The 22258-nt window shown below is 41.1% G+C and overlaps 2 protein-coding genes across 6 annotated transcripts in view; one reads left to right on the forward strand and one right to left on the reverse strand.

Annotated features, from left to right (window-relative positions):
- MLC1 (modulator of VRAC current 1) overlaps positions 1–17632 on the reverse strand; it is a 42168-nt gene extending 24536 nt beyond the window's left edge. Inside the window, exons 1-7 of one of the 3 annotated variants that reach the window (XM_045030966.1) lie at positions 17581–17632; positions 14075–14208; positions 11912–12049; positions 10981–11116; positions 5790–5879; positions 2966–3019; positions 2782–2883 (exon numbers count right to left, since the gene is read on the reverse strand). In XM_045030966.1, coding sequence (XP_044886901.1) covers positions 2782–2883; positions 2966–3019; positions 5790–5879; positions 10981–11115 — 381 coding nt within the window. In that variant the 5' untranslated portion in view covers position 11116; positions 11912–12049; positions 14075–14208; positions 17581–17632. Of the gene's footprint in view, positions 1–2781; positions 2884–2965; positions 3020–5789; positions 5880–10980; positions 11165–11911; positions 12050–13426; positions 13548–14074; positions 14209–17580 lie in introns of those variants that run through there. The other 2 variants (XM_045030953.1, XM_045030957.1) reach the window with 2 other exon arrangements.
- The window catches only part of MOV10L1 (Mov10 like RISC complex RNA helicase 1), an 81552-nt gene continuing 76894 nt past the window's right edge, over positions 17601–22258 (forward strand). The window contains exons 1-2 of one of the 3 annotated variants that reach the window (XM_045030847.1): positions 17601–17668; positions 21075–21259. In XM_045030847.1, the coding sequence (XP_044886782.1) occupies positions 21134–21259 (126 nt within the window). In that variant the 5' untranslated portion in view covers positions 17601–17668; positions 21075–21133. Of the gene's footprint in view, positions 17669–17810; positions 18011–21074; positions 21260–22258 lie in introns of those variants that run through there. The other 2 variants (XM_045030842.1, XM_045030832.1) reach the window with 2 other exon arrangements.

Here is a 22258-nt window from a genome sequence, read left to right on the forward strand (position 1 = left end):
CACTCAAAGGGTACTAGGACTAAAGGTCAAAATTTTCAAATGTAGGTGCCTAAATTTAGGCACATATATTAAAGTGCTCTGATTTTCAAAAGTTCTAAAGTAAATATTCAGAGCTACTATTAACTTGAAAGCTCTGTACCTCTGAAAATCAGACCAATTATTTAGGTGCCTCAGTATGGATTTTAGCCACCATCTAATGGTGCAGATGACAGAATAGTTAAAGAACTGCCAATATTTTTTCTACACTAGTGTTTCTGCTCTTCCTAATCTGATGTAACTGTACTGGGGCTGGCAACAGTCGGAATGTTTTTGGGAAAAAGCCTTATATAATACTAATAACAACTAACTTTTATAAAGTGTTCTTTGTGTACAGATCTCAAAGCAACTTACAATACTATGTTAAACACATTCAGAGATACACTCTCTGGGTGCTAGCTAGCAAGGACAGAACATTAATTTCCAATTTATTTATTTATATATTGTGGCAGAGCTCTGACCTTGCTCCCGTGGGTCCTGCACTTCTAGGCGGTTTATGCTAGTCTCAGTGGCTCACGGTGACCCTCGACGTAGCCCTTCTCTCTCTAGGGCCAGGGTTACAGTCTACTGAGCCCTTTTCATCATAGGCCTGCAAGGAGGTTGGTGAGAGAACTCCCACAGTCTCTGTTGTCCCTGGGGGCTTATTTCAGAACAGTTTAGCCTCCTGTCCTGACAGGGGCCTGACTTCTCCTCCCAGGAGATGTTCCTGTAGTGGTGGGTTGGGGGGAACCCGGGCCTGCCCTCTACTCCAGGTTCCGGCCCAGCAACCCTAATGGTAGCAGCTGTTGGGAGCCAACCTTTCACTGCCAGAGTCGCTACATTTCCCTGGGCCACTTCCCCTCAGCTCTCCTGCTTCTCCCTTCTTCACCCTTACCTTAGGGCTCCCTTAACGATGGTTTGAGGGTGTCTTCAGTAACCAGCCCTTCAGCCATACTTCCTCTCCTCTGGCTCCCTGGCTCTCCCCTGCCTGACAGGAGTGAGCCCTTTTTATAGTATCAGCAGGGCCTTAATTAGAGTCAGGTGGTCACATTAACTTAATGGCCTCACCTGACTCTTTGCAGGTTAATTAGAGTCAGGTGTTCTCATTAGCCTGGAGCAGCCCCTGCTCTGGTCAGTCAGGGAACAGAAAACTGTTAATCCAGTGGCCACTATATCTGCCTTCTGCTATTCTGCTGTACCCAACTGGCCTGGGTCTATCACAATATTTATGGCTTTCTGTTATACTTTTGAAATGTCTAGCAGATGGTCACAGAGGTAAGATACAATGGTCACCATTAAAAATAAATAAATAAAATTTAGCAACATTACCTCATATTGGTATCTGAGATACCATATGTATTTTCTTTTCTAGGTATAGGGAATATTGTGTGAATTCAATAACACTATATGTTAGCTGTTTTGTATGTTGACTTTTTCATGGTGATTGCTGAATGTAAGAACAATTCTAATGCGGATGAATTCTTCTTTGGTTGACTGTTGTCAACTTCATTGACTGGATGCCAGTTAACCAGTGAAGAACTCCAAAAGAAATGTTAGTCATAAAAGGCTTTTTGTAGGTTTGTTCCTGAGGTCACCTATCAGTCAAAGAAGAAAAAGGAAAAGACTTAGCCTGAAGATGCGATCCACTAAAATACCAAGGTTTGGGACCTCTTCTCACTTCTTATATTCCAGCATCACGGAGCAGCTGAGAGCAACAGGAAGGGGTGGGGCCTTAGGCTTCACCCATTGCCCATGATCCTACATCTGACAGACATTCCCCTCCTCCCATGTGGAAGGATCATTGGGTGGTGCCAAGTTGAAACAGTGACTCCTATACCTTCCATTTATCTCAGCTGTCAGAATAGGGAGTGTGGGTAGGTTCTCCTACCATTCCTGGCTAGCAAATACTCACTGATCTCAGCTGAGGATCTGGCCCAAGATATATACTCTTTCGGCCTTCTGTGACTCAGAATATTACAGAAAATTTCTGTTGTATAATTCCTTCTGATACATTCCATAATATGTAGGTTTATGGGGCCAAATTAATCCCTGTTATAACTGCATTGACTGAAATAAAATCACACTATTGATGAACTTAGTCAGCAATGTGTTATGTAAAGACAGAGGAGAGGTCAGGAAGGAATTTTCCCACAGATTAGATTGGCAGAGACCCTGGGGTTTTTCACTTGCAGCATGGGACATGAGTCATTTGCAGGTTTAAAGTAGAGTAAATGGTGGATTCTTTGTAACTTGAAGTCTTTAAATCATGATTTAAGGACTTCAGTTACTCAGCCAGAAGTTATGAATCTATTATAGGAATAGGTGGGCAAGGTTCTGTGACCTGCAATGTGCAGGAGGTCAGACTAGATCAGGGGTTCCCAAACTTGGTTCAAGGCTTGTTCAGGGTAAACCCCTGGTGGGCTGCAAGACACTTTATTTACCTGAGCGTCCACGGATATGGCCCCTCACAGCTCCCAGTGGCCACAGTTCACCGTTCCTGGCCAATGGGAGCTGCAGGAAGTGGTGGCCCGGACCGCACCGGTTCCCGCAGTTCCCATTGGTTGGGAACGGCGAACCGCGGCCACTGAGAGCAGGCGTACCTGCGGACACTCAGGTAAACAAAGCATCTTGTGGCCATCCAAGCCTCAAACCAAAGTTTGTGAACCCCTGGAATAGATGATCATAATGGTTCCTTCTGGCTTTAAAGTCTCTAAGTCTATGAGAAAGACAAATACATAGTTGGCTGATAATTTTTTCATAACTCACATTTATTGCCGATGGATTAAGGACAAGTTTGCATCCAAACCAAATTAAACATGTTGTTGTTACAGCAAATGTAGAAACAAATAGAATCTGGAAATTGGGTATCTGTAAAACAATTGCAAAAAGAAATTTTTTCAGCTAACCAAAGAATAAAAGATGAATAATCAATTAACCTTCAAGCACTTACCACATTAACTTTGTTTCTTGCTATAGCAAAACTCACAACTGCTGAAGGAATACACTAGAAAAAATAAATGAAGCAAAAGATTAATAGAATTGCTTACAAAACAAAGCATAAATTTATGTTAATAAGAATAGTATACATGTTTCTTAGAGGGTCTGGTACATATTGTAAAATTTTCCTTTATCCATTTGCATTAGAAAGTGAATGAATAATATGAGGAAAAAAGGAGAAATAAATAAAACAAACATATATTCAAATAATATGAAGGGTCAAACAAGCAAACAAAAGCTTGGAGATTCAGAGCAAAGGCTGCCACACTTGTCTCAAACGCAACAAGTATGGGTTGTATTTTAATATTCCAGGGGATTCGGGGCAGTAATGAACTACAGTCTCTCTCACTGTTAAGGATGTGCTGCAATAGCTAGGCTTTCAATGAAAGAACAGCAGTCTTTCTGGAAAAATTTCATGCCTTTGTTGGTTTAAATTAATTCCAGCAAGCCTAAAGTTCTAAAGAAGCCAAAGTTGTTAGACTTAAAAATTGACCAGTTTTGACGATAGTTCAGTTTTGAAGATCTTTGTAAAACTAATTTGTGGGGTTATATTATGTCTTCAGAACTGTACTTGTGACCCCCATGACTTCACTGTGTATATGTGAGGGCAGAATGTGGTCTATAGTGAGTTGTACTGGGAAAAAATAGTCTACATTCCATAAAGGAAAACTTTCCTGAAGGGACCTTTTATCGCCCAAGTGTTCACCTTTATGAGGTTTGTATCTCAGTGCAGGCTCCATTCCTTCCACACATTTAGGATGTTACTGCAGTGTTAGAAGATATTTATAAGTGAAACAGAAAACTATGAAAATAAAGTTATAGAAAATGGTTTTCAGCCAAAAAAAATCAATTCCACATCATCTGTGCTTCCTTCACTAATCATTAGAGCTAGGCAATTTTTTTCAGTAAATAGCAAATTTGCTGAAAAATGCATTGTGGAGGGCACAGACATATTTGTGAATTCAGGTCAAAAATAACCCTGCAAAAAAAATATCTTGGATATGTCAAAATGTTTCATTTCAACATTTGCAAAACAACGCATTTCTACACTATCTTTGGAAAACATCCATTTTAATCAACATTTAATTTAGAAAATGTCATTTCAAATCAACATTTCATTTCATAATGTCCTTTTGAATCACCATTTGAAACGCTGTGGTCAATGTGAATAATATTTTTTGATTTTCTTGTTTCAGTGAGAAAAAAAATTCAATTTGGGTCGAAACTAAACAAATGTTTTTTTCCAGATTTTTTAGCTCAGCCACTGAACCAAAAAACAATTATTTTTTTCAGCTCTATTAATCATCTTCTGTGTCCAAGGGATATTTTGGGTGAAATCCCAGCCTCATTGAAGTAAATGGGAGTTTTACCATTGACTTCACTGGGGCCAGGGTTCACCCTTTGAGTCCCACATTTGTACAGTGTCAATTTGCCAATGAGAACCAGTATAACAGCAGGTTAGCATTTAACTAACATGCTCAATAGTGTCTCTCCAGCACTTAATTTACAATTTTTAATGTTAGCAAAAAAGGGGGAACATTTTTAAAGGAAGAAAAATGATTAAATGAGTGAAAACAACAATCCCTTCCCCTTCCCCATGTTAACATTAACACAGGGCCTAATCCTGCTCCCACTGAATTTAATGGGAGTTTTGCCATTGATTTCAATGGCAGCAGGATCATTCCCAATTTGTAATATGTTGGTAAAGACTTTATACTCTCTTTCTGCCCCATGAGTCTGACCAAGTTCCACTTGATGCAAGACAAAAAGAGAAGAGGCAAAGTGAACCTTAGAATACTTTTGTTTTTCTCCTGTTGCACTCTCTGAATCTCAATCTCTTCCCTGAGCTGTTTCTGTGGTCATACAACTACACTGCCCTTGTCCTAAATTAGAAACAAGATTGCTATATATATCACCAAAATAACAATGACACAGTAGAATATTTCAGTATACAAAGGAATCTGAGCTAACTTCATCATACCCACGGAGATCTAAAATGGAGATGATAAATGCCAGAGGAAAAATTGACCATGGTTGTGTATAGCTTAATGTGATCTGTTCTGCCAACCTTATTCTTTAACTCTCAAACTGGTGTCTGTTGCAAAATTCTGATAGATGAAAAAAATTACCACAGCAGTGGAACAATATCATAAAATCCTATCTTTGTTGTTCAATTGATAGAGTGTCAAATTATTACAGATTTTACTAATAAAGTAATAATATTTATAGAACACCTTTCATTCGGTTAACATTTAGATACCTTGGTAACATGCACCTTATAAAATCCGAGACAGAGAGAGGGGGAGAGACAGAGAGAAAGAGAGAGAGAGAATGAAACCCATCTATCATAATAGCATCTACCCACCAGATACAAATATAGGGTGAGGGACCACAAGGGAATCTTAACTGAAATTTCCTCCCTAGAGGTTTCTCTGCAGCAGGAGACAATTTATAATATAAAAAATATACATGGGCATCACTGCATCCCATCCCACATCTCACTTTTGGTGAGAAACCAGGCAGATGTTTAACAAGCACAATATTATTAACAATTCTTTGTGAAAACCCTTTAGCTTTAAAGTACAGCGAAAACCTACATAAGGAACATTTATTGTGTGGGTGGGAGAGAAAGTATAATGTTGGATAAAATGATGACATGGGTGGAGAAAGTTTGAGCATGAAGAAGAGAGACAGATTAAAAGGCAATTAAGTTCATAAAATTATTTATTATAGTGTGCATTCTCAGACAGCCACAGCAATTAATTAAGAATGCTTACTGAACCTGCTGCACAACGTAAATAATCCATTTCAGATGGAAAAACATTTCCCAGATAAAGTGAAAATCCAGAAGTAACAAGAAGGCAAGTCTGCAAAGCAACAATATGGTATAAAATTAATGTCAAAAATGTATAAAAAGAGCAAATGGACAGATTAAAACCAGTAGTCCTTTCAAAATAAAGTGTTTTTGAACTTTTAATAACACAGTCTTTGTACAATTGATAATGAAGCAAACATCAAAAGATGTACAGGTCAAAAGAACATGTTTTGCTGGCTGTTAAGACAATATTGGATTGTACAAGTACATCTGAGCTAAGTATTGTGTAATGACTTGGCAAATATATAAAGAAATGTTTAGAAGGTAGTCATATCATAATTGAATTTTGGGCTGAAATAGCTTGATGATAAAAATGAATCTTTTAGGACCAAAATATCAAAGGGCTCTCAACTGCATCTCTAAATTTATGCTCACAAAATTGTACATGAATGCTTTTTGGCATACAGTTTTGAACAATCAGGTTTTTACACTGTTCCAAACCTTGTATGAGCAATTCAAGAATTCCGTGTGCTGAGGTTTGGATTATGAAAAAACCTTACCTGTACAAAGCTGACCAATCATAAATGTAGAGTCTGATTTTCAATTTTGACTTTTCCTGTAATATTTATACTAAGGCCCTCACAAATACATAATTGATTTAGAAATGTGTGAATTATTATAACCCCTTTTGGAGAATTACAGTCTCACCATTTACTCAATTTTACAGGGCAGAATCCAGAATGCTATTTATATGCACACATGCAAGTATTAATTGTTATACTCAATCTGGCCCATGCTCTACATGCAGAATTAAAATCAGTTTTTGTATACACTGATGAAAGGACTGGTTTCTTACCTTTCTCCACCATACTGCTGTGTTTTTCTTGTTTGCAGTTTGCCCTGTGAATCTCAGTGACCCTCACCTAAATACCCTTTTAAATCATCTGGGGGGGTTGTGTTTTGTTTTTAAGAAATAGATATTTATTTTGATTATTACCTTTCTTTGTTTTACCGAATTCACAGATTGTGGATCTAATCCAGGTCCACTTGAAGTCAACAGTAAAATAATCATTTTTATTTAGGTGGGAATGAATTCAGACCTTAGAAGATTAATGGGCCTAAGAGGTTCAGAACATAGGAACAACAATACATTTATGTCCCATTATTGCCTTCTTGAGTTATTTCCATGTAGGAGAGTGCAAATTCTATGGGTTCCACTCCCTAAAACTGCAGATACACCAAGATCCAAGCAAATAATGCAGATATCATGCTTCTACTGTTTTAAACCACTATACCACCCAATTATTCTTATATTTTATGTATACTATATCTTGGAGGTGTTTTCAGTGCTGCATTTTAGTGTGATACCTATATATCTTCCCACTCTGAGCAGAGAGCTGCTTTGTCAGATGGCCAATGACAGGGAGATAGCAGTGTGCCCTGGGAAGTGAATTGGCCCATCCCACGAAGAACAGGTGAGACTGAGGGTATGTCTATACTACCCGCCGAATCGGTGGGCAGCGATCGATCCAGCAGGGGTCGATTTATCGCGTCTAGTCTAGACGTGATAAATTGACCCCCGAGCACTCTCTTGTCAACTCTTGTACTCCACCACTGCAAGAGGCACAGGCAGAGTCAACGGGAGAGCAGCAGCAGTTGACTCACCACAGTGAAGACACTGCGGTGAGTAGGTCTAAGTACGTTGACTTCAGCTACGTTATTCACGTAACTGAAGTTGCGTAACTTAGATTGATCCTCTCCGCTAGTGTAGACCAGGCCTAACTGTTCTAAGCAGGGCATCAGACTGAGCCCACACTGAGAGACAAGCATCCACATCACATTCCCTTGTTGTCCTATTTTGGGTTTCATGATGGGTATGGTAGTCTGAGCCATTATCTGCTGAAGTACACTCTTAAAAGAAATGGCATAATGGATGCAGGTAGAAATGATGGTTGATTGAAGATGATGATGGAGGGGAGGCAAGAGGAGGCTGAAGGGAAAAGTCAAGACTTGCCGATGTAAGCTGGACTGGGGAACTGTGGAAAGTGGCCAGTGGAAACATGTGACTACGAGAACCAAGCAGAGGAAAAGACCGGCAAGTGAAGGAGAAATAGAGCTCAAGAACAAATATGCTGAGTTGTAAAATGAAGGAGGGGCATAAAAGGCAGTAACTAACTAGGAGGGAGGGCAAGGAAGAAGAGAAGAGTGGCTACTCCTACAAGAAGAGGGGAAGAGTTCAGAGCCCCGGAGGACAGAGGATGATTTGCAAAAGATTGCAAGGGAGAACAAAAGACAAGGGGACTTGCAGCAAGAAAGAACAGAAGGAAGGCCAGACAATCACTCCAACACCAGGAAGAGGCAGGTCTATGTGATTGGTGACTCTCTACTAAGAAGAACTAACAGGCCTGTCACCACAGCTGATCCAGAGAACAGAAGGGTGTGCTCTTTGCTGTGAGCTAAGATACAGGATGTGGACCTGAGGCTGAAGAGTATCCTAGTTAGAGCAGGAAAGAATCTATGATTGTCCTTCATGTGGGAACAAATGATGCTGCTAGATTCTCACTGGAATCTGGTGGAATTGTAGTCATGACTGGAGTACAGGTATTGAAGAGTATGCGCTGTTCGGGAAAGACAGAAATAAAGGAAAGATGCTGGAGTAGCATTGTATATTAATATTGAGGTAGACTCTAAAGCAATTAGAAGTGATGGAATGGATAAAAGAGAGTCTGTTTTAGTCAAAATCACTTTCAGAAAGAAAGCTGCCAGAGGCTCCCCTGGGATAGTGCTTGGGGAGTGCTATGGACTCCCAGGATCCAATGTGGCTAGAGATCTTTTTAATGTTTTAATGAAATAAATACTACTGGGAATGGTGTGATTATGGGAAACTTTAACTTCTCAGCTGTAGATTGGAGGACAGGTGCTACTAATAATAGTAAGGCCCAGATTTTCCTGGATGTGATAGCTGACAGATTTCTTCACCAAATAGTCACCAAACCAATAAGAGGGGATGCCATCTTAGATCTGGTATTGATGACTAGTGAGAACCTCATAGAAGAACTGGTAGGGGACAACCTTAGTTTGAGTGATCATGAGCTAATTCAGTTTAAACTAAATGGAAAAATAAACAAAACTAAATCTGTAACTTGGTCCTTGATTTCAAAAGGGCAAACTTTAAAAAATAAGGGAATTAGTTAGGGAAGTGGACTGGACTGAAGAACTCAAGGATCTGAAGGTGAACGAGGCCTGAAATTACTTTAAGTCAAAGTAATGGCAGGAAACAGAACAATTTCAATTTTAGCAAACACAAGTGAGGGAAGAAAGAGAATGGAGCCTCCTTCACCACCAGACTCCATGTCATCTTCTTCACTGTCTGGATAAACTTTGGTGTGAGAAGTAACCTTCAGAAGAATCCTCTTCAAAGGTTCACTAAAAGAAAGGGGCAGAAAACCCCAAGTTGTCCCTTTCACTTAAGAAGACAAAGGCACCAGCACCTTTGGGCCCCTGGGAGAGATCCTGACCAAGGAAAGGATCAATTACCATCTTGCCGGGGGACTGTGGGTAAGAAAGGCCATCTTAAAGAAAGACTTGAACCAAAACTTGTCAGATTAAGTTTTAAACTTTTTTGTGTGTGTTTTCACTTGTATTTGCTTATAACCATTTCTAACTTTAGCTCTTACACTTGGATTCACTTAAAATCTTGTCTTCTCTCATTAATAAACTTGTTTTATTTTTAATCTAAACTAATCCAGTAGTGCATTTAAACTCAATGGTTTGGTAACTCCTGTTAAAGTAACAAACTCTTGAATACTGATTCCTTGCAGGATCAACAAACTGTAATAACTGAACTGTCCAGGAGATGGCTTGACAGTGCAGAATGCACAGTTCGGAAAAAATCCAGGACTGGCAGTGTGTTGGGGTCACCTTTCAAGTTGTAACTAAGATTGGTGGGAAAGCCAGAGTGGGGCTGTAGATGGGATGCTCAGGTCTGAGCTGCTGAACCAGGACAGTCTAGCACACAGAAACTCAGGGTGTGACCTATATGCTGGCAGGCTGGTTGTGAGTGGCCCAGGTTGGGAGCCACAACAGCAAAGCATTGTGAAGCACCCAAGTTTACAGAGCAGGCAGTGACACAACCCCTCACTGGTCTGAACTGCACCCCAGAATGAGACAGCAAGTTCTTCTCTTTCTGAGAATGCTTGAAAGCACACTGAAAAAATCCAATTAAAAAAACCAGCTCTTCTTTTGCCCCTTCTGGTTATGTAATCAGGTATTTCAAGTAAATTCAAGCTGTTCAAGCAAATTAATTTGTCAGAAAGAGAAAAAAGGTCAGGGATCTGAGTGAAAATGAGACTTTGTTTTTATTCACTGTGCAAATAAATGTCCTAAAATGAAAATAATCACCCTTTCAGTCATTGCAAAGTGATTCCACAAAACACAGAGACCACCACCAAGAAAAAACACCAGGAATATAGGTTCTAATAGTTACCATGTCTGTTCTTTTAGTCATTACTGGTCAGAATGTCAAGGACCCATACAATACTCCTTCAAAATCATGGTTCTATCCATGAAAGTTCAATTTAAGCTGACATGAGGTTTGCATAAACCACACACATGGCAGGGCATGGCTCTCATTACTGAAAGTGTTTAGGAAAGGATCTTTCTATTCTCTAATACAAAGAGAAAGTGACAATCAAATGTTGCACACATATTTTAAAAACAAAAAATATTGTTATAGCAAGCAAAGTACTAACATAATGTTTAGAAATATACTGAAAGTGTGAAACATTTGATCTGCCTTGGTAGTATTAAAATATGTTTAATTTCTTTTACAGTGACTATGTCCTGATATTTGCCACTAACAGATTTATTTTTTCAGATTGTGATGTTTGGACACTACAGGTCAAATTCAGCCTTGGTATAAAACCACTGCCTTGAACAGATTTACAAAAGTGATGTATTTAGCTATAAAATGTATTTATAGTTGCTAAATATGTTTCTGTTTGAACATAGAATTTTAATATTTATGTATTTTCATCTCCTGAACATCATCAGTGAAGAGATTAATTTCATTAACTTTCCCAAAAGGAAAAACTTCACAGTTATCAAGACTTTCCTTCCAGTATGAAATGCAATAGTATGTTTAAAATACTTACCCCCATCAACAAAGAAAAGATCCATGTTCTATGACTAAAACAAGGATGAAACCTCGGTGATATCTGAAGGTCACTAGATTTGATATCTGGTACATAATTTCCATTCTCTTGCTTTCCACGCTCCAAAGTTGGCATCCTGTCATAATTAAATTCTTCTCTGTAACCTTCTTCCCTGGTCATAACACTTTATAGAGGTAAATTTTTTAAAAACCATGAAAATGAAAACTAAAAGCAGATACCAAAAAGTGTGGTCTTGTTTTTCTACATCCTTAGGCACATGAGCACTAAAACCACTCTTCATCTAGTTATAATTTAATAAATTAAATAATAAACTAATAATAATAATTAGTGCTTAGCAGGTTACATCTTCAAAGTACTGTACAAACATTAACTAATTAAGCTCTATACAAGAAGAGAATTTCCTATATCCATAGTCAACAATACTATATTGTAGTGTAAATAAAAGTCTGTATGTCTAAAACACTTTTTTGTTTACACTGTAGTTAATTTCATAAAATTGGATTTAAGAAAGATCTTTAGAAGATTTAGAGCAAAAGAAAATTAGCATTTAGTGATTTAAGTGTAAATTTTGTAGATATATCTAAAACTAAAGTATTTTTTTCTTTTAAACATTACTAAGAGACTGTGAAGTTTTTCTAAACATGTTTATTTCCTAATTTTCATTTGGCTTTAGGCATCATCCTCAAAGAACTTTAAAATGATTCAGATGGACTCATTTATTCAGAATACTTCAGTTATAACATATTTTATTGATTTTTAAAATGGTATCTAGTAACAATCATTGGGTTTGTAAATTTAGCTAAGTTTTTTGTTCATTTCTCTTTTCCAACCCATTCTGATGCCTTCAATAATAGGCAGATTATTATAATTTATTGTACAGTTTTCAACAGTTAAAAATCTGCATGCTTACCTTAAATTGAAAAGTTAGTTGTCAGTTTAAAATAGTTTTGTGAGTAGAATTGTCTGTACACTTTGTGATATTCTCACTGCTCAGTGATTCATTCTGCTGTTGAAAAGTTTGCTCTTCCACTTTGGCTTTCAACAACATCTATTCATACGGAACAAAAGCACAGCAAAAACTGCAGTTAAGCCAGGGAACAGGGTAATGCCTCCTGAATTTTAATGAAGAGAATACACTGGAAGATGACTGTACTATATTCTCTTAAGCCTGATTCCAAATCAAACCCATAGGTACACAAACATTTAAACTTGATGTTTTTCCAAATGAGTGTGCTACATTATAACAGACATTTAAATGAAATATATATAATGAATTTAACAAAGTTATATATGCTACCATATCCAATAATAATGTTTTACATAGAACTCTTTCCAAATAATTTAGTTCTTATTTCACAGGAGAGAGAACACTTGAAAGTATAGTGTTTTCTTTAAAAAAGTTTATAAAAAAAAAGTTTATGCACTTCAGGGTGTTTAACAAATATATATTATTTCAGAAACTCTGTGTCTACCAAGAAGAATGCTTTGCCTCTTTCCAATGAATTTTTTTGTGAATATGTTTTGATGACTGGTTTTCTCAGAATGTTCAGATAAACTTTGCACATTTGACTCATATTGGCACTGAGCCTTACAGAACATAGTTTTGGTCAAACAATACAATTAAAATTCTAGTAGGCAACAGTAACATGAAATAGTCATGGTCCAACTGAATCCCTTCTTTCTGCTTATTAGGAAACGAAAAAATACAGGAATGCATCTACCCTCAAGAGATTGGCATCATGACAACTACAGCAATTAGAGGGTCTTTTGTACACACTTAAAACTCCACTGTAACCAATAAACAGTTCAAACTGCAGTATATTGAAAAAAGAGCACCTTTCAGAGCATGCTTCAAAAACTTCAGAAAGGCCATCATTTTTCAATATGTACTAATATTACATATTAAATTCTTCAACAAAAAAGGTGAATATCAGCCAATATTACAAAAAATCAAAATTAAAATTTGACAATTGTTTTGAACAGATTAAAGACTTAGCAGTTCATCATGTATCATAGATGACTGTAGTTTATGTTTAAGATACACTATGTAGTTTAGCACAGATTGGCCCTAAATAGTTAATCCTATGTTCCTTTTTGTTCATGGAAGAACACTATGCAAATATTTCTACCATCTGTGTCTTTCTCCAATGATAAAATAGATAATAATTGCACAATGTGATCCTCAATAAAATATTATGGGACTGACAGGTTGCTTCTGTTAGTAAGAGAAACTGATAATGAAATGGGGTATTTCTTTGATGTAATCCTGCTTATGTATAAATATTGTACAAAGTCCTCTTTCCCTGAACAAATTAGAAATCAAACAACAGGAGACTGGTTTCATTCCTCACAGTTCTAAGCTTCTTTCAGTCAGCACTTTACCCAAAAGTTCTCTCTCTTAGCTTTTATCAAAGGGTTATGTTACCAGGGCTTCTCTGGTTCTCTCTGAGGCTGCTTTTCTCCATCTCTGTGTCCTTCTGAGTGTTTTTACCTCATCTCTCTCTCACACGGACATGCACTACTCTTCCAAACCAATGCCCCAGCTCCTGTGTTTGCTCTGTCAGTCTCCAGGAAAGCTCTTTGGACCACATCATTCAGCTTCTACTCAGGCCCTACTGGTATTTTGAGTGGTCGCTCCTATTGTTACAGCTGCCTGGTTCCATAAAGGTGCTTGATTGTTTCTTACATTTATCCTGAATGAAGGGAGGCTTAAATGAGGTTTTGCCCTATCCCCTACCATAACAATAGTAATCATATTCCTAGATCTTTTTTGCACCTGCCATTCTCCACACAATTTATACTCTGATGGGGATAAAATAGGACAGGCATAAGTGTCTCTCTTTTTTGTATGTATAAGTCATACAAGCGTTTGGTCTATATAATGTATGTATTGTACATTTGGTGTTGTCAAAAATACAAATTACTTCTTATTTTATGGCCCTAACAAGTATATTTTTAATGCTAATAATTATCAAAGGCATCTAGATGAAATTCTGTCCTTTTTTATAGCCAAAACATCTTACAGTAAAACTCTGAGGACAGAGGGCCTGAGAAATTCCATTAAATTCTCTACCTCAGGAGAAAAGATCTTATGGCTGAAGAAGAAGTAAGGATCCATGGAAAAAAGAAGCTGAAATCTTATGAAGAATCTGCCTCTTCAGTCCTCTTATCTCTGAGTGTGCAGGTTCTTAACACTCCTCCTCCCTGCTGGAGAAATTGAGACAGAATGCAGTGGGAGTTAATTCTATTTCTAATAAGCTTTCCCCAACTGCAATCTCTTAACTTGCATCCAAACACGCAGTTCAGATCTCCAGACTCTTTGTTGAGCCTCCAATGTAAGCTTTTCTGAATGAATGTTTTTTGATATTCAAAACTATCTAAGGTCCAGTATCAATTTTAGCTAATTTAAAGCCTTAGATCAATTTAAGCTGTTTAAGATTATCTAAATGTACAGGTTACTGCAAAATGCATTAAAAATACATATATGAATCTCTTGCGATCCAGAGAAGCTGTGAGTCAAACCTCCCAACTCATGCTTTTTCTTTGCAAGTGGAGTATTTTCCCTGCAAAAAACTCCATAAGGGCATCCATACGGTTTTTCTCCTTCACTGTGCCACTCATGTTCCTCTCTTTGGGAGGCAATCTAGGATCTTGTATTTACTTAATTTTTTTATATGTGCAAAAGTGTATTAATTTCCCTTTTGATATGTATTCATGCTTGCCAGAAGATCATTTATACTAATATTTTTCTTTATTGTATATGAATATTGGCCTTCTTTTACTACACATAAATAATGAGAATAAATATATTTTGTTTACTTTCTTAATACATGATAATATTGTATACGGTTTAAGTATATCAAGCGCTTTAAATCTAATGTCTATTCTTTCTCTCTTTGCACGAATAAAGTGGAACTGTTCTAATGCTATGAAACACTTAAAAGGTTTCAAAGACAACTGCTGTTGTAGATTCATTTTGGATCATACACATCCTTTTCAACAATAAATGTCACTGTAGCAGTATTTCATGAAGATATGCAGTTGTTCTGCCAAACTTCTCGGTACAACCTACTGTGGGTAGTCTTTTGTTTTAGTTCCTATGGTGCAATTCACCATGGTGTTAAAACAATATAGAATTCACTGACTCAGTATAAGAAATATTTGAACACTACTCAATCTCACTTAAAAAAGGAAGACTGGGAAAAATGCATAATCGAAACTCAAGATACTGAACTGAAAGAACTGATAAAAATATGGTAAGCAGATTCACTAAAATTACATTTCCCCTGGAGTCATTGCAGCTCCTATTTTAGATTACATGGATTGAAAGAAAAATAATGAAGGAAAAATACATATTTTTCCTCCTAAATCAGATTAAGAATATTTGGTCTAAAATTTAATTATGCCAAGTTTCAAAACAAGCAAAAGCAATAATTCTGATAAAATCCTGTGAAATTTAGATGACATGAGAATAAATAATCATTATAACAACATGCTACATTTGTATGTCAATCTTCCCTTAAGGTGTTTATGTACCACTTCGAGTGGATGTAATGACAGACATGCTCAAATGGGCAGGTACGTGTGTCACCTTTGAAAGGATGAACTGGCAGATAAGGGTACAAACATCCTAGGCACAGTATAGGGTTGCCAAGGATCCGGTTTTCGACTGGAATGGCTGGTCGAAAAGGGACCCTGGTGGCTCCAGTCAGCACCACTGACCAGGCTGCTGAAAGTCCAGTCGTTGGTGCAGTGGAGCCCAGAAGTGGCTGGTAGAAGTGGCTGTCATGTCCAGCTCATCTGGCTCCTAGGTGCAGGAGCGGCCAGGGGGGCTCCGTGCCCTGCCCCTGCTCCAAGCACCAGCTCTGCAGCACCCCAAACCCCTCATCTCCATCCCAGAGCCCATAATCCCAGTCAGAGCCCTCACTCCCTCTTACACCCCAACCCCTTGCCCCCAACCTGAGCCTCCTTCTGCACCCAAACTCCCTCCCAGAATCCACATCCTGCACACCCTCCCGCACTCCAACCCCAGAGCCCCCTTCTGCACCCTGAACCCCTCATTTCTAGCCCCACCCCAGAGCCCACGCTGTCAGCTGGAGCCCTCACCCCCCCCCCCACAGCCCAACCCCAACCCCATGCCCCAGCCCGGTGAAAGTGAGTGAGTGGGGGAGAGTGAATGACAGAGGGAGGGGGAATGGAGTGAGGGGTGGGGGCTCGGAGAAGGGGCAGGGCTTCAGGGAAGGGACGGGACAGGGGACGGGGCAAGGGTGTTCGGTTTTGTGTGATTAGAAAGTTGGCAACCCTAGGACAGTACAAAATTTTGGAAAGACAGTTATAGGAGCACACCAATAAGAGGACACAAGGGTATCTTTGGCTCTGCGGTATCTCCAAAATAAATCCATGTCTGCAATGGCAGGAGACGGTTTGGGTCCATCTCCAATGACCAAGGCATTGGATTTAGTGCTACTCTGAATCCCTCTGACAGCTAGCCAGACCAGCACCTTGTAAACTGTGGCCTCCCCTTTGTTAGCCAAAAGGGCTCGTTTCCCCCTAGAGCTTACCTAATTACACCAAGGAGGCACGGAGACAGGAAGACAAGTACCACACCCTTTATTGATCGGTCAGCTGAGCGGGTGTTCCTCTCGGCTAGTGCCAGAGAAAGAGACACACCTTTCATGGCCAAGCGGCCTACCTTTATAGCCGGTAACAAACAACTTAGCCTACGTTTGTCTACGTCATTTGGTTGACCTATAGACCCTGTACATGTATCTATTAGGGGATAATTGGGTACGCAGGATACATATATCATTTTGTGGGGGTTACAAGAGACATACAGCTGTTGAGGATACATTTGTCATTCTGAAGGGGACACAAGATACATCCGTTGACCCTTTGTACTAGATACTTTGGATGCATACATGTGAACGCAGCTGCATACACTTGGGGAGCCAACATATACTTGGGGAGCCAAACAAAACTGATAAGCGAAATAGCTGACTTAGGTAGATACACGGCCTTCAGTCTAATGAGTTCTGTAAGCTTTCCAACACAGTTTGGACAAGCATAACATAACTTTGGTTTACTCAGGCCTAATACAAAAAGGCTTCATTAGCACTATGATTTTCCAACACCTTCCAGGTGCATCATCGGCCCAGCACCAGCCAAGGTTCCTGTGAGTAAGGCTTGTTATCAGTAGAAACTGGAGTTCCTGGCTCATGCCTGTGAATAGCAACAGTCCTTATGGGTCAAGAGCCTAGAGATGCGGCCTGTTAACAGCCACAGGCTGCCCGAGTGCCTCACCCCACGGCTTGGCCGCCTGCTGAGCGTAGGCACCCCCAGGCAGCTCAGGCCCCATGGAAGTGGGGCACCCCTGGGGAAGAGGCACCATGGCTTGTTCAGAGGTGGTGGCTCCCGTCCCAGGGCAGGTGAAGGACTCTGGCCCCAGGGAGATGGATCCATCCCCGACTTCAGAGCAGAGGGGCGGAGCTTGGATGGGCAACACAGCAGGGAACAACCCTCCTGCCCAGCGCTCTGCGTGCGGGGGCGGGGCCGCCCTACATGTGACCTCGGGACCTGCACCTCTGCCGCTTCCCCCAGGGCCTCAGGCTGGGCCAGAGAACAGCTGTTAGATCCCCGCGCGCGGAGCCCGCTACTGCGCCTGCGCAAGGTGAGGTTCTCAGCCCTCCCACACCATTTTCCCGCCAACGAGCCACCACCGCCCTGCCCACGTGGGGGGGGGGGGAAGGAGGGAGGAAGGAGCGCCGTCACGTGACTCCGGCGAGAGGCGGCTGAAGCCGGGAGCGGAGCGGCTGTGGGGCGTGACGCTCCCGTCGAAGTTCCCAGGCTCCTGCCTGGCTTCGGGAGGCCGCAGGTGGCGCGAGCGGGCGGCCCCCGGCGCTCGCGCCCCAGGCAGGGCTGGGGATGCTCCAGCTGCTGTCCAGAGCCCTGGCCTACTTCTGGAGACGGGCAGAAGGGGCGGGACCCGGAGAGCAGCGGCCGGCGGCCACAGGTACCGCTCCCTGGCTCGCCGCACCCGGCGGGCAGCCCCGTAGTCCGGCCGGCCGGCCCTAGGGCAGGCCTGGGAGCCCGGCCCCTGCCCCTGCCCCGCGCCAGGCTGAGCTGCCTGCGTCACTCGCCGCCCTCTGGCAGCAGGAGTCCCTGTGGCTGCTCAGAGCTGAGGGTGGCTCAGCCTGGGCCATTGATGCCAGCTGTGCCTTGTGCGCCGGGCAGGGAGATCCTGCCCCTAACTCGGAGCTGGACAGGCCCCCGGCCTGGAGAGAGCTCTGGGAGGCAGGGAGAAGGGGAGCTGTTCTTAACCAGCTAATTTGTCTGGTTTATTTCAAAATACGGGTCAACAAGCCTGTCTGCTGGAAATCAGCTCGCTGTGGCAGCAGCACAGAGACGCCTTCTTTGTTGTGTCACTTGTCTAGTGTTAGGAGGCAGCACCGAATGGTCTGAGCACAGGATAGGGAGTTGAGAAACAAGGATCTTGTTCCAGAGCTCCAGGAGTGCCGCTGACTTGTGTGATTGTGGGCTCTCACGTCTTTTATCATTGGTGCCTCAGATTCCCCATCCGGAATTTGGGATAAAAATGTGTAGCACCAACGCTGCAGGAGTATTATGAAGCTTCCTTTCTGTTTTCAAAGTACTAGATAAAAGGTGCAGTTGGAATGTACTTGGTTGGTTTGCATCTGTTCAGAATAACCCAGTAGTTTATTTCTCCAATTAGAAGTTCGTGTGAAGAAATATAATGTATGTGGGTTTTGTCTTGTTCTTTGTATTGTAAGGACAGGCAAACTTTTTGGCCTGAGGGCCGCATCGGGTTTTGTAAATAGCGGGCCGGTTAGGAGAGGGGGGTGTCATGGCCCGGCCCCCACCTCCTATCTCCTCTCCTCCCCCCCCCGGACTCCTGCTCCATCCAACCTTCCATGTTCCCTGATGGCCCCTCTGGGACCCCTGCTCCATCCACACACCCCCGCTCCCTGTCCCCGGACTCCTGCCGCCCTATCCAACCCCTCCTTTCATTCCTGATGCCCCCCCGGGACCCGTGCCCCATCCAACCACCCCTTCTCCCTGTCCCCTGACTGCCCCCGGAACCCCTGCCCCTATTCAACCCCCTGTTTCCCCCCTCACCACCATCCACACCCCTGCCTCCTGACCACCACCCTGAATTCCCGTGCCCTCTATCCAACCCCCCCCGCTCCCTGCCCCCTTACTGTGCTGTCTGGACCACCAGTGGCTGGCGGCGCTACAGCCACCGCCGTCACCACGCAGCACAGAGCACCAGGGACTCACAGCCCCACCGCCCAGAGCATTGCACCGGCGGCGGAGCGAGTGAGCTGAGGCTTCAGGGGAGGGGGATCAGTAGGGGAGGGGCTGGGGGCTAGCCTCCTGGACCAAGGGCCAGGCAGGACGGTCCTGCGGGCCATAGTTTGCCCACCCCATTGTATTGGGCTCTAAAGAGACTTTCTAAGAAAACATTTCCTCACAGTTTAGGTTATTTATACTCCGTTCTGGTAGAATTCCTGGCTGTTGCATAATTGTGTTGAAGTTTCCAATTCCAACTGTAAATTCACTTCGATCAGAGGACCTTTATTTTTGTCTATTAACAAATACTGTGTTCTGTGGCTATTGTTGCATAAGATACCACAGGAATGCTAGTTTACAAGGCATCTTCCCTGTAGATTAAGGGCAGCAGAAAATGTGTGTGGGACTATTATTCTTTCTTCAAACGAGAGGGTTTAGATTTAATACCATTGTAACAAACCCATCCTAACAGCAACACGGATGATTTTTTTAAAGGAACATTGTCAGCATAGTTTAAATTTTTTTTTTTGTTTTTGAAAGAGAAATTTTAAAAGACAACTTGTTTCTATAGAGAGAGTCAGTCTGAGAAATTATGGGTGGCATTCTCCCAGCCATCTCTCCAAGACCCTCTGTGCTGCTCCATCGCTGTACAGGAGCCGTAAACAGCCTGCTAGGTACTGGAGGAGAATTTCTTCAATGGGGCTGCTGGAGGCATCCCTTCTCTGAATCCCAACACCATATGCCCTGGCCTGGAATGTACCTGGGTAGTGGGGTTTGGGGCTGTAGCAATTCTGGTGTGCCCCAGAAGCATAGACAGCCCTGGGGAGCCTGTATTGACTTAGATCTGCTCTTCAGGCTTCCTAAATAGCAATTGGGCCATATGGGTCTCCAGATAAGTACCAAATAGGGTGGGCATGAAGGTGGCTTACTAAAACATGCAGCACTAAGAAATTTGTTTTCAATGACTAAAATTAGTGTAATGCAGAAAGCAAGCAAAAAACCATAAATAAGTAACATTGATTTTCAAAATGTAAAAGCACTAGGACTGTTTGTGTTTCCAGAGGTGTAGCACAAAATCTCAGCCCTTATCTTAAACAAATTTGCTGACCTACAGCAGTACTGATCACGTGTGTACCGAGAGGTCTTCTAGGAGGTACATCAACTCATCTAGATATTTGCCTAGTTCTACAATAGGCTACATAAAAAGCACTAGAAAAATCATTACAAAATAAAATTTCATACAGACAGTGACTTGTATATAGTGCAGTATAAACTATACACTGAGATCTAAGTACAATATTTATATTTCAATTAATTTATTTTATAATTTATGGTAAAAATCATAAAGTAAGCACTTTTTATCAATAATAGTGTGCCGTGACACTTTTGTATTTTCATGTCTGATTTTGTAAGCAAGTAATTTTTAAGTGAGGTGAAACTTGGGGTATACAAGACAAATCAGACTCCTGAATGGGGTACAGTAGCCTGGAAAGATTGAGAGCTACTGTCTTAAATTACTAGAACTATTTTTCAGAATCCAGTTTTATATATCATTTATGCTGATTGCTTACTGTTCACATTCCTCGCAACTTAGACTTTGAAAATAAATTTCTCAGGTTTTCAGTGTGGCAATATTTTGGTTGCAAACACAGTTGAGAATTGTTTCCATTACATGACATTTATGATAACTATCACCGTAATACATTTTCATGGAAAAATTAGTTTTGTTTTCATATAAGCATCTAAACATATTTTCCCCCTTTCAGATGATAAAGAGTTAAAAACCGTACAAGGAGTAGTGACAAGATTTTGCCATGATTATGGGATGATAGATGACTTGATTTGCTTCACAAGTGATGCTGTGATGAGCGGTGTGCCACTGAATGTTGGACAGAAAGTCATTGCTGTTGTTGAAGAGGATAAAACATCTAATGGATTGAAGGCGATTAGTGTAAGATATGAATGAGTAGTGCAATTGGTCTAGCATTTTGTATTACAAACTGCCTTTGTAAGGAAACTTCTCTAAAGATTTTTCTGTCTGGATGATTTCTGAAGTAGTTGTTTGTATCACTATGGTCAGGTTGACTTGTCACAGTGCCTTTAATTATTGGGATCCCACACTACCAAACTTGCATGCAAATTATTCATTTAACCCTTTTTCCCATTGAATGTTGTGGGTATGGGAGGGGTAAGGAATGCCCAAATGTCAGAGAGAAGAGAAAAGGATACATTTCATTGAAATGATAGCTGGACAATATGTAGGACACTAAGCCTCATAAATTTTTTTTTAATTTCAGTGCCTTGGATGCCCCAAATGAATTCCTGGTTTACCAAATTCACAGCTATGAAAAACTCATCGTGGCCTGTGAAATATGGTCTCTCCCCGTGAAATCTGGTCTTTTGTGTGCTTTTATTGTATGCTATACAGAGTTCATGGAAGAGACCAGTGTTTCTCAGATTGGGGTGTCCTGACCCAAAAAAGGGAGTGGGGGGGGTCACAAGGTTATTTTAGGAGAGTTTCAGTATTGCCACCCTTACTACTTCACTGCCTTCAGAGCTGGGCAGCTAGAGAGTGGTGACTGTTAGCTGGGCATCCAGCTCTGAAGGCAGCGTCGCCGCCAGCAGCAGCATAGAAGTAAGGGTAGCAGTACCACAACTCCCCCTACAATAACCTTTGATCCCCCCCAACTCCTTTTTGGGTCAGGACCCCTACAATTACACTGTAAAATTTCAGATTTAAATAGCTGAAATAATGATACTTATGATTTTTTAAAATTCTATGACTGAAATTGACCAAAAGGGACTGTGAATTTGATAGGGTCCTACTGATATAGAAGATTAGGACCTGATCCTGCAACCATTATTTATGTGAGAAGTTCTAAGGAGCGTTCTTGTGTTTGCAGGATTGGGTTCTTGCTTTCCATGTGTGGTAGGATAGTACATATATAGA

The sequence above is a fragment of the Mauremys mutica genome, chromosome 1, assembly GCF_020497125.1.
Source record: "Mauremys mutica isolate MM-2020 ecotype Southern chromosome 1, ASM2049712v1, whole genome shotgun sequence".
NCBI classification, from domain to species: domain Eukaryota; kingdom Metazoa; phylum Chordata; order Testudines; family Geoemydidae; genus Mauremys; species Mauremys mutica.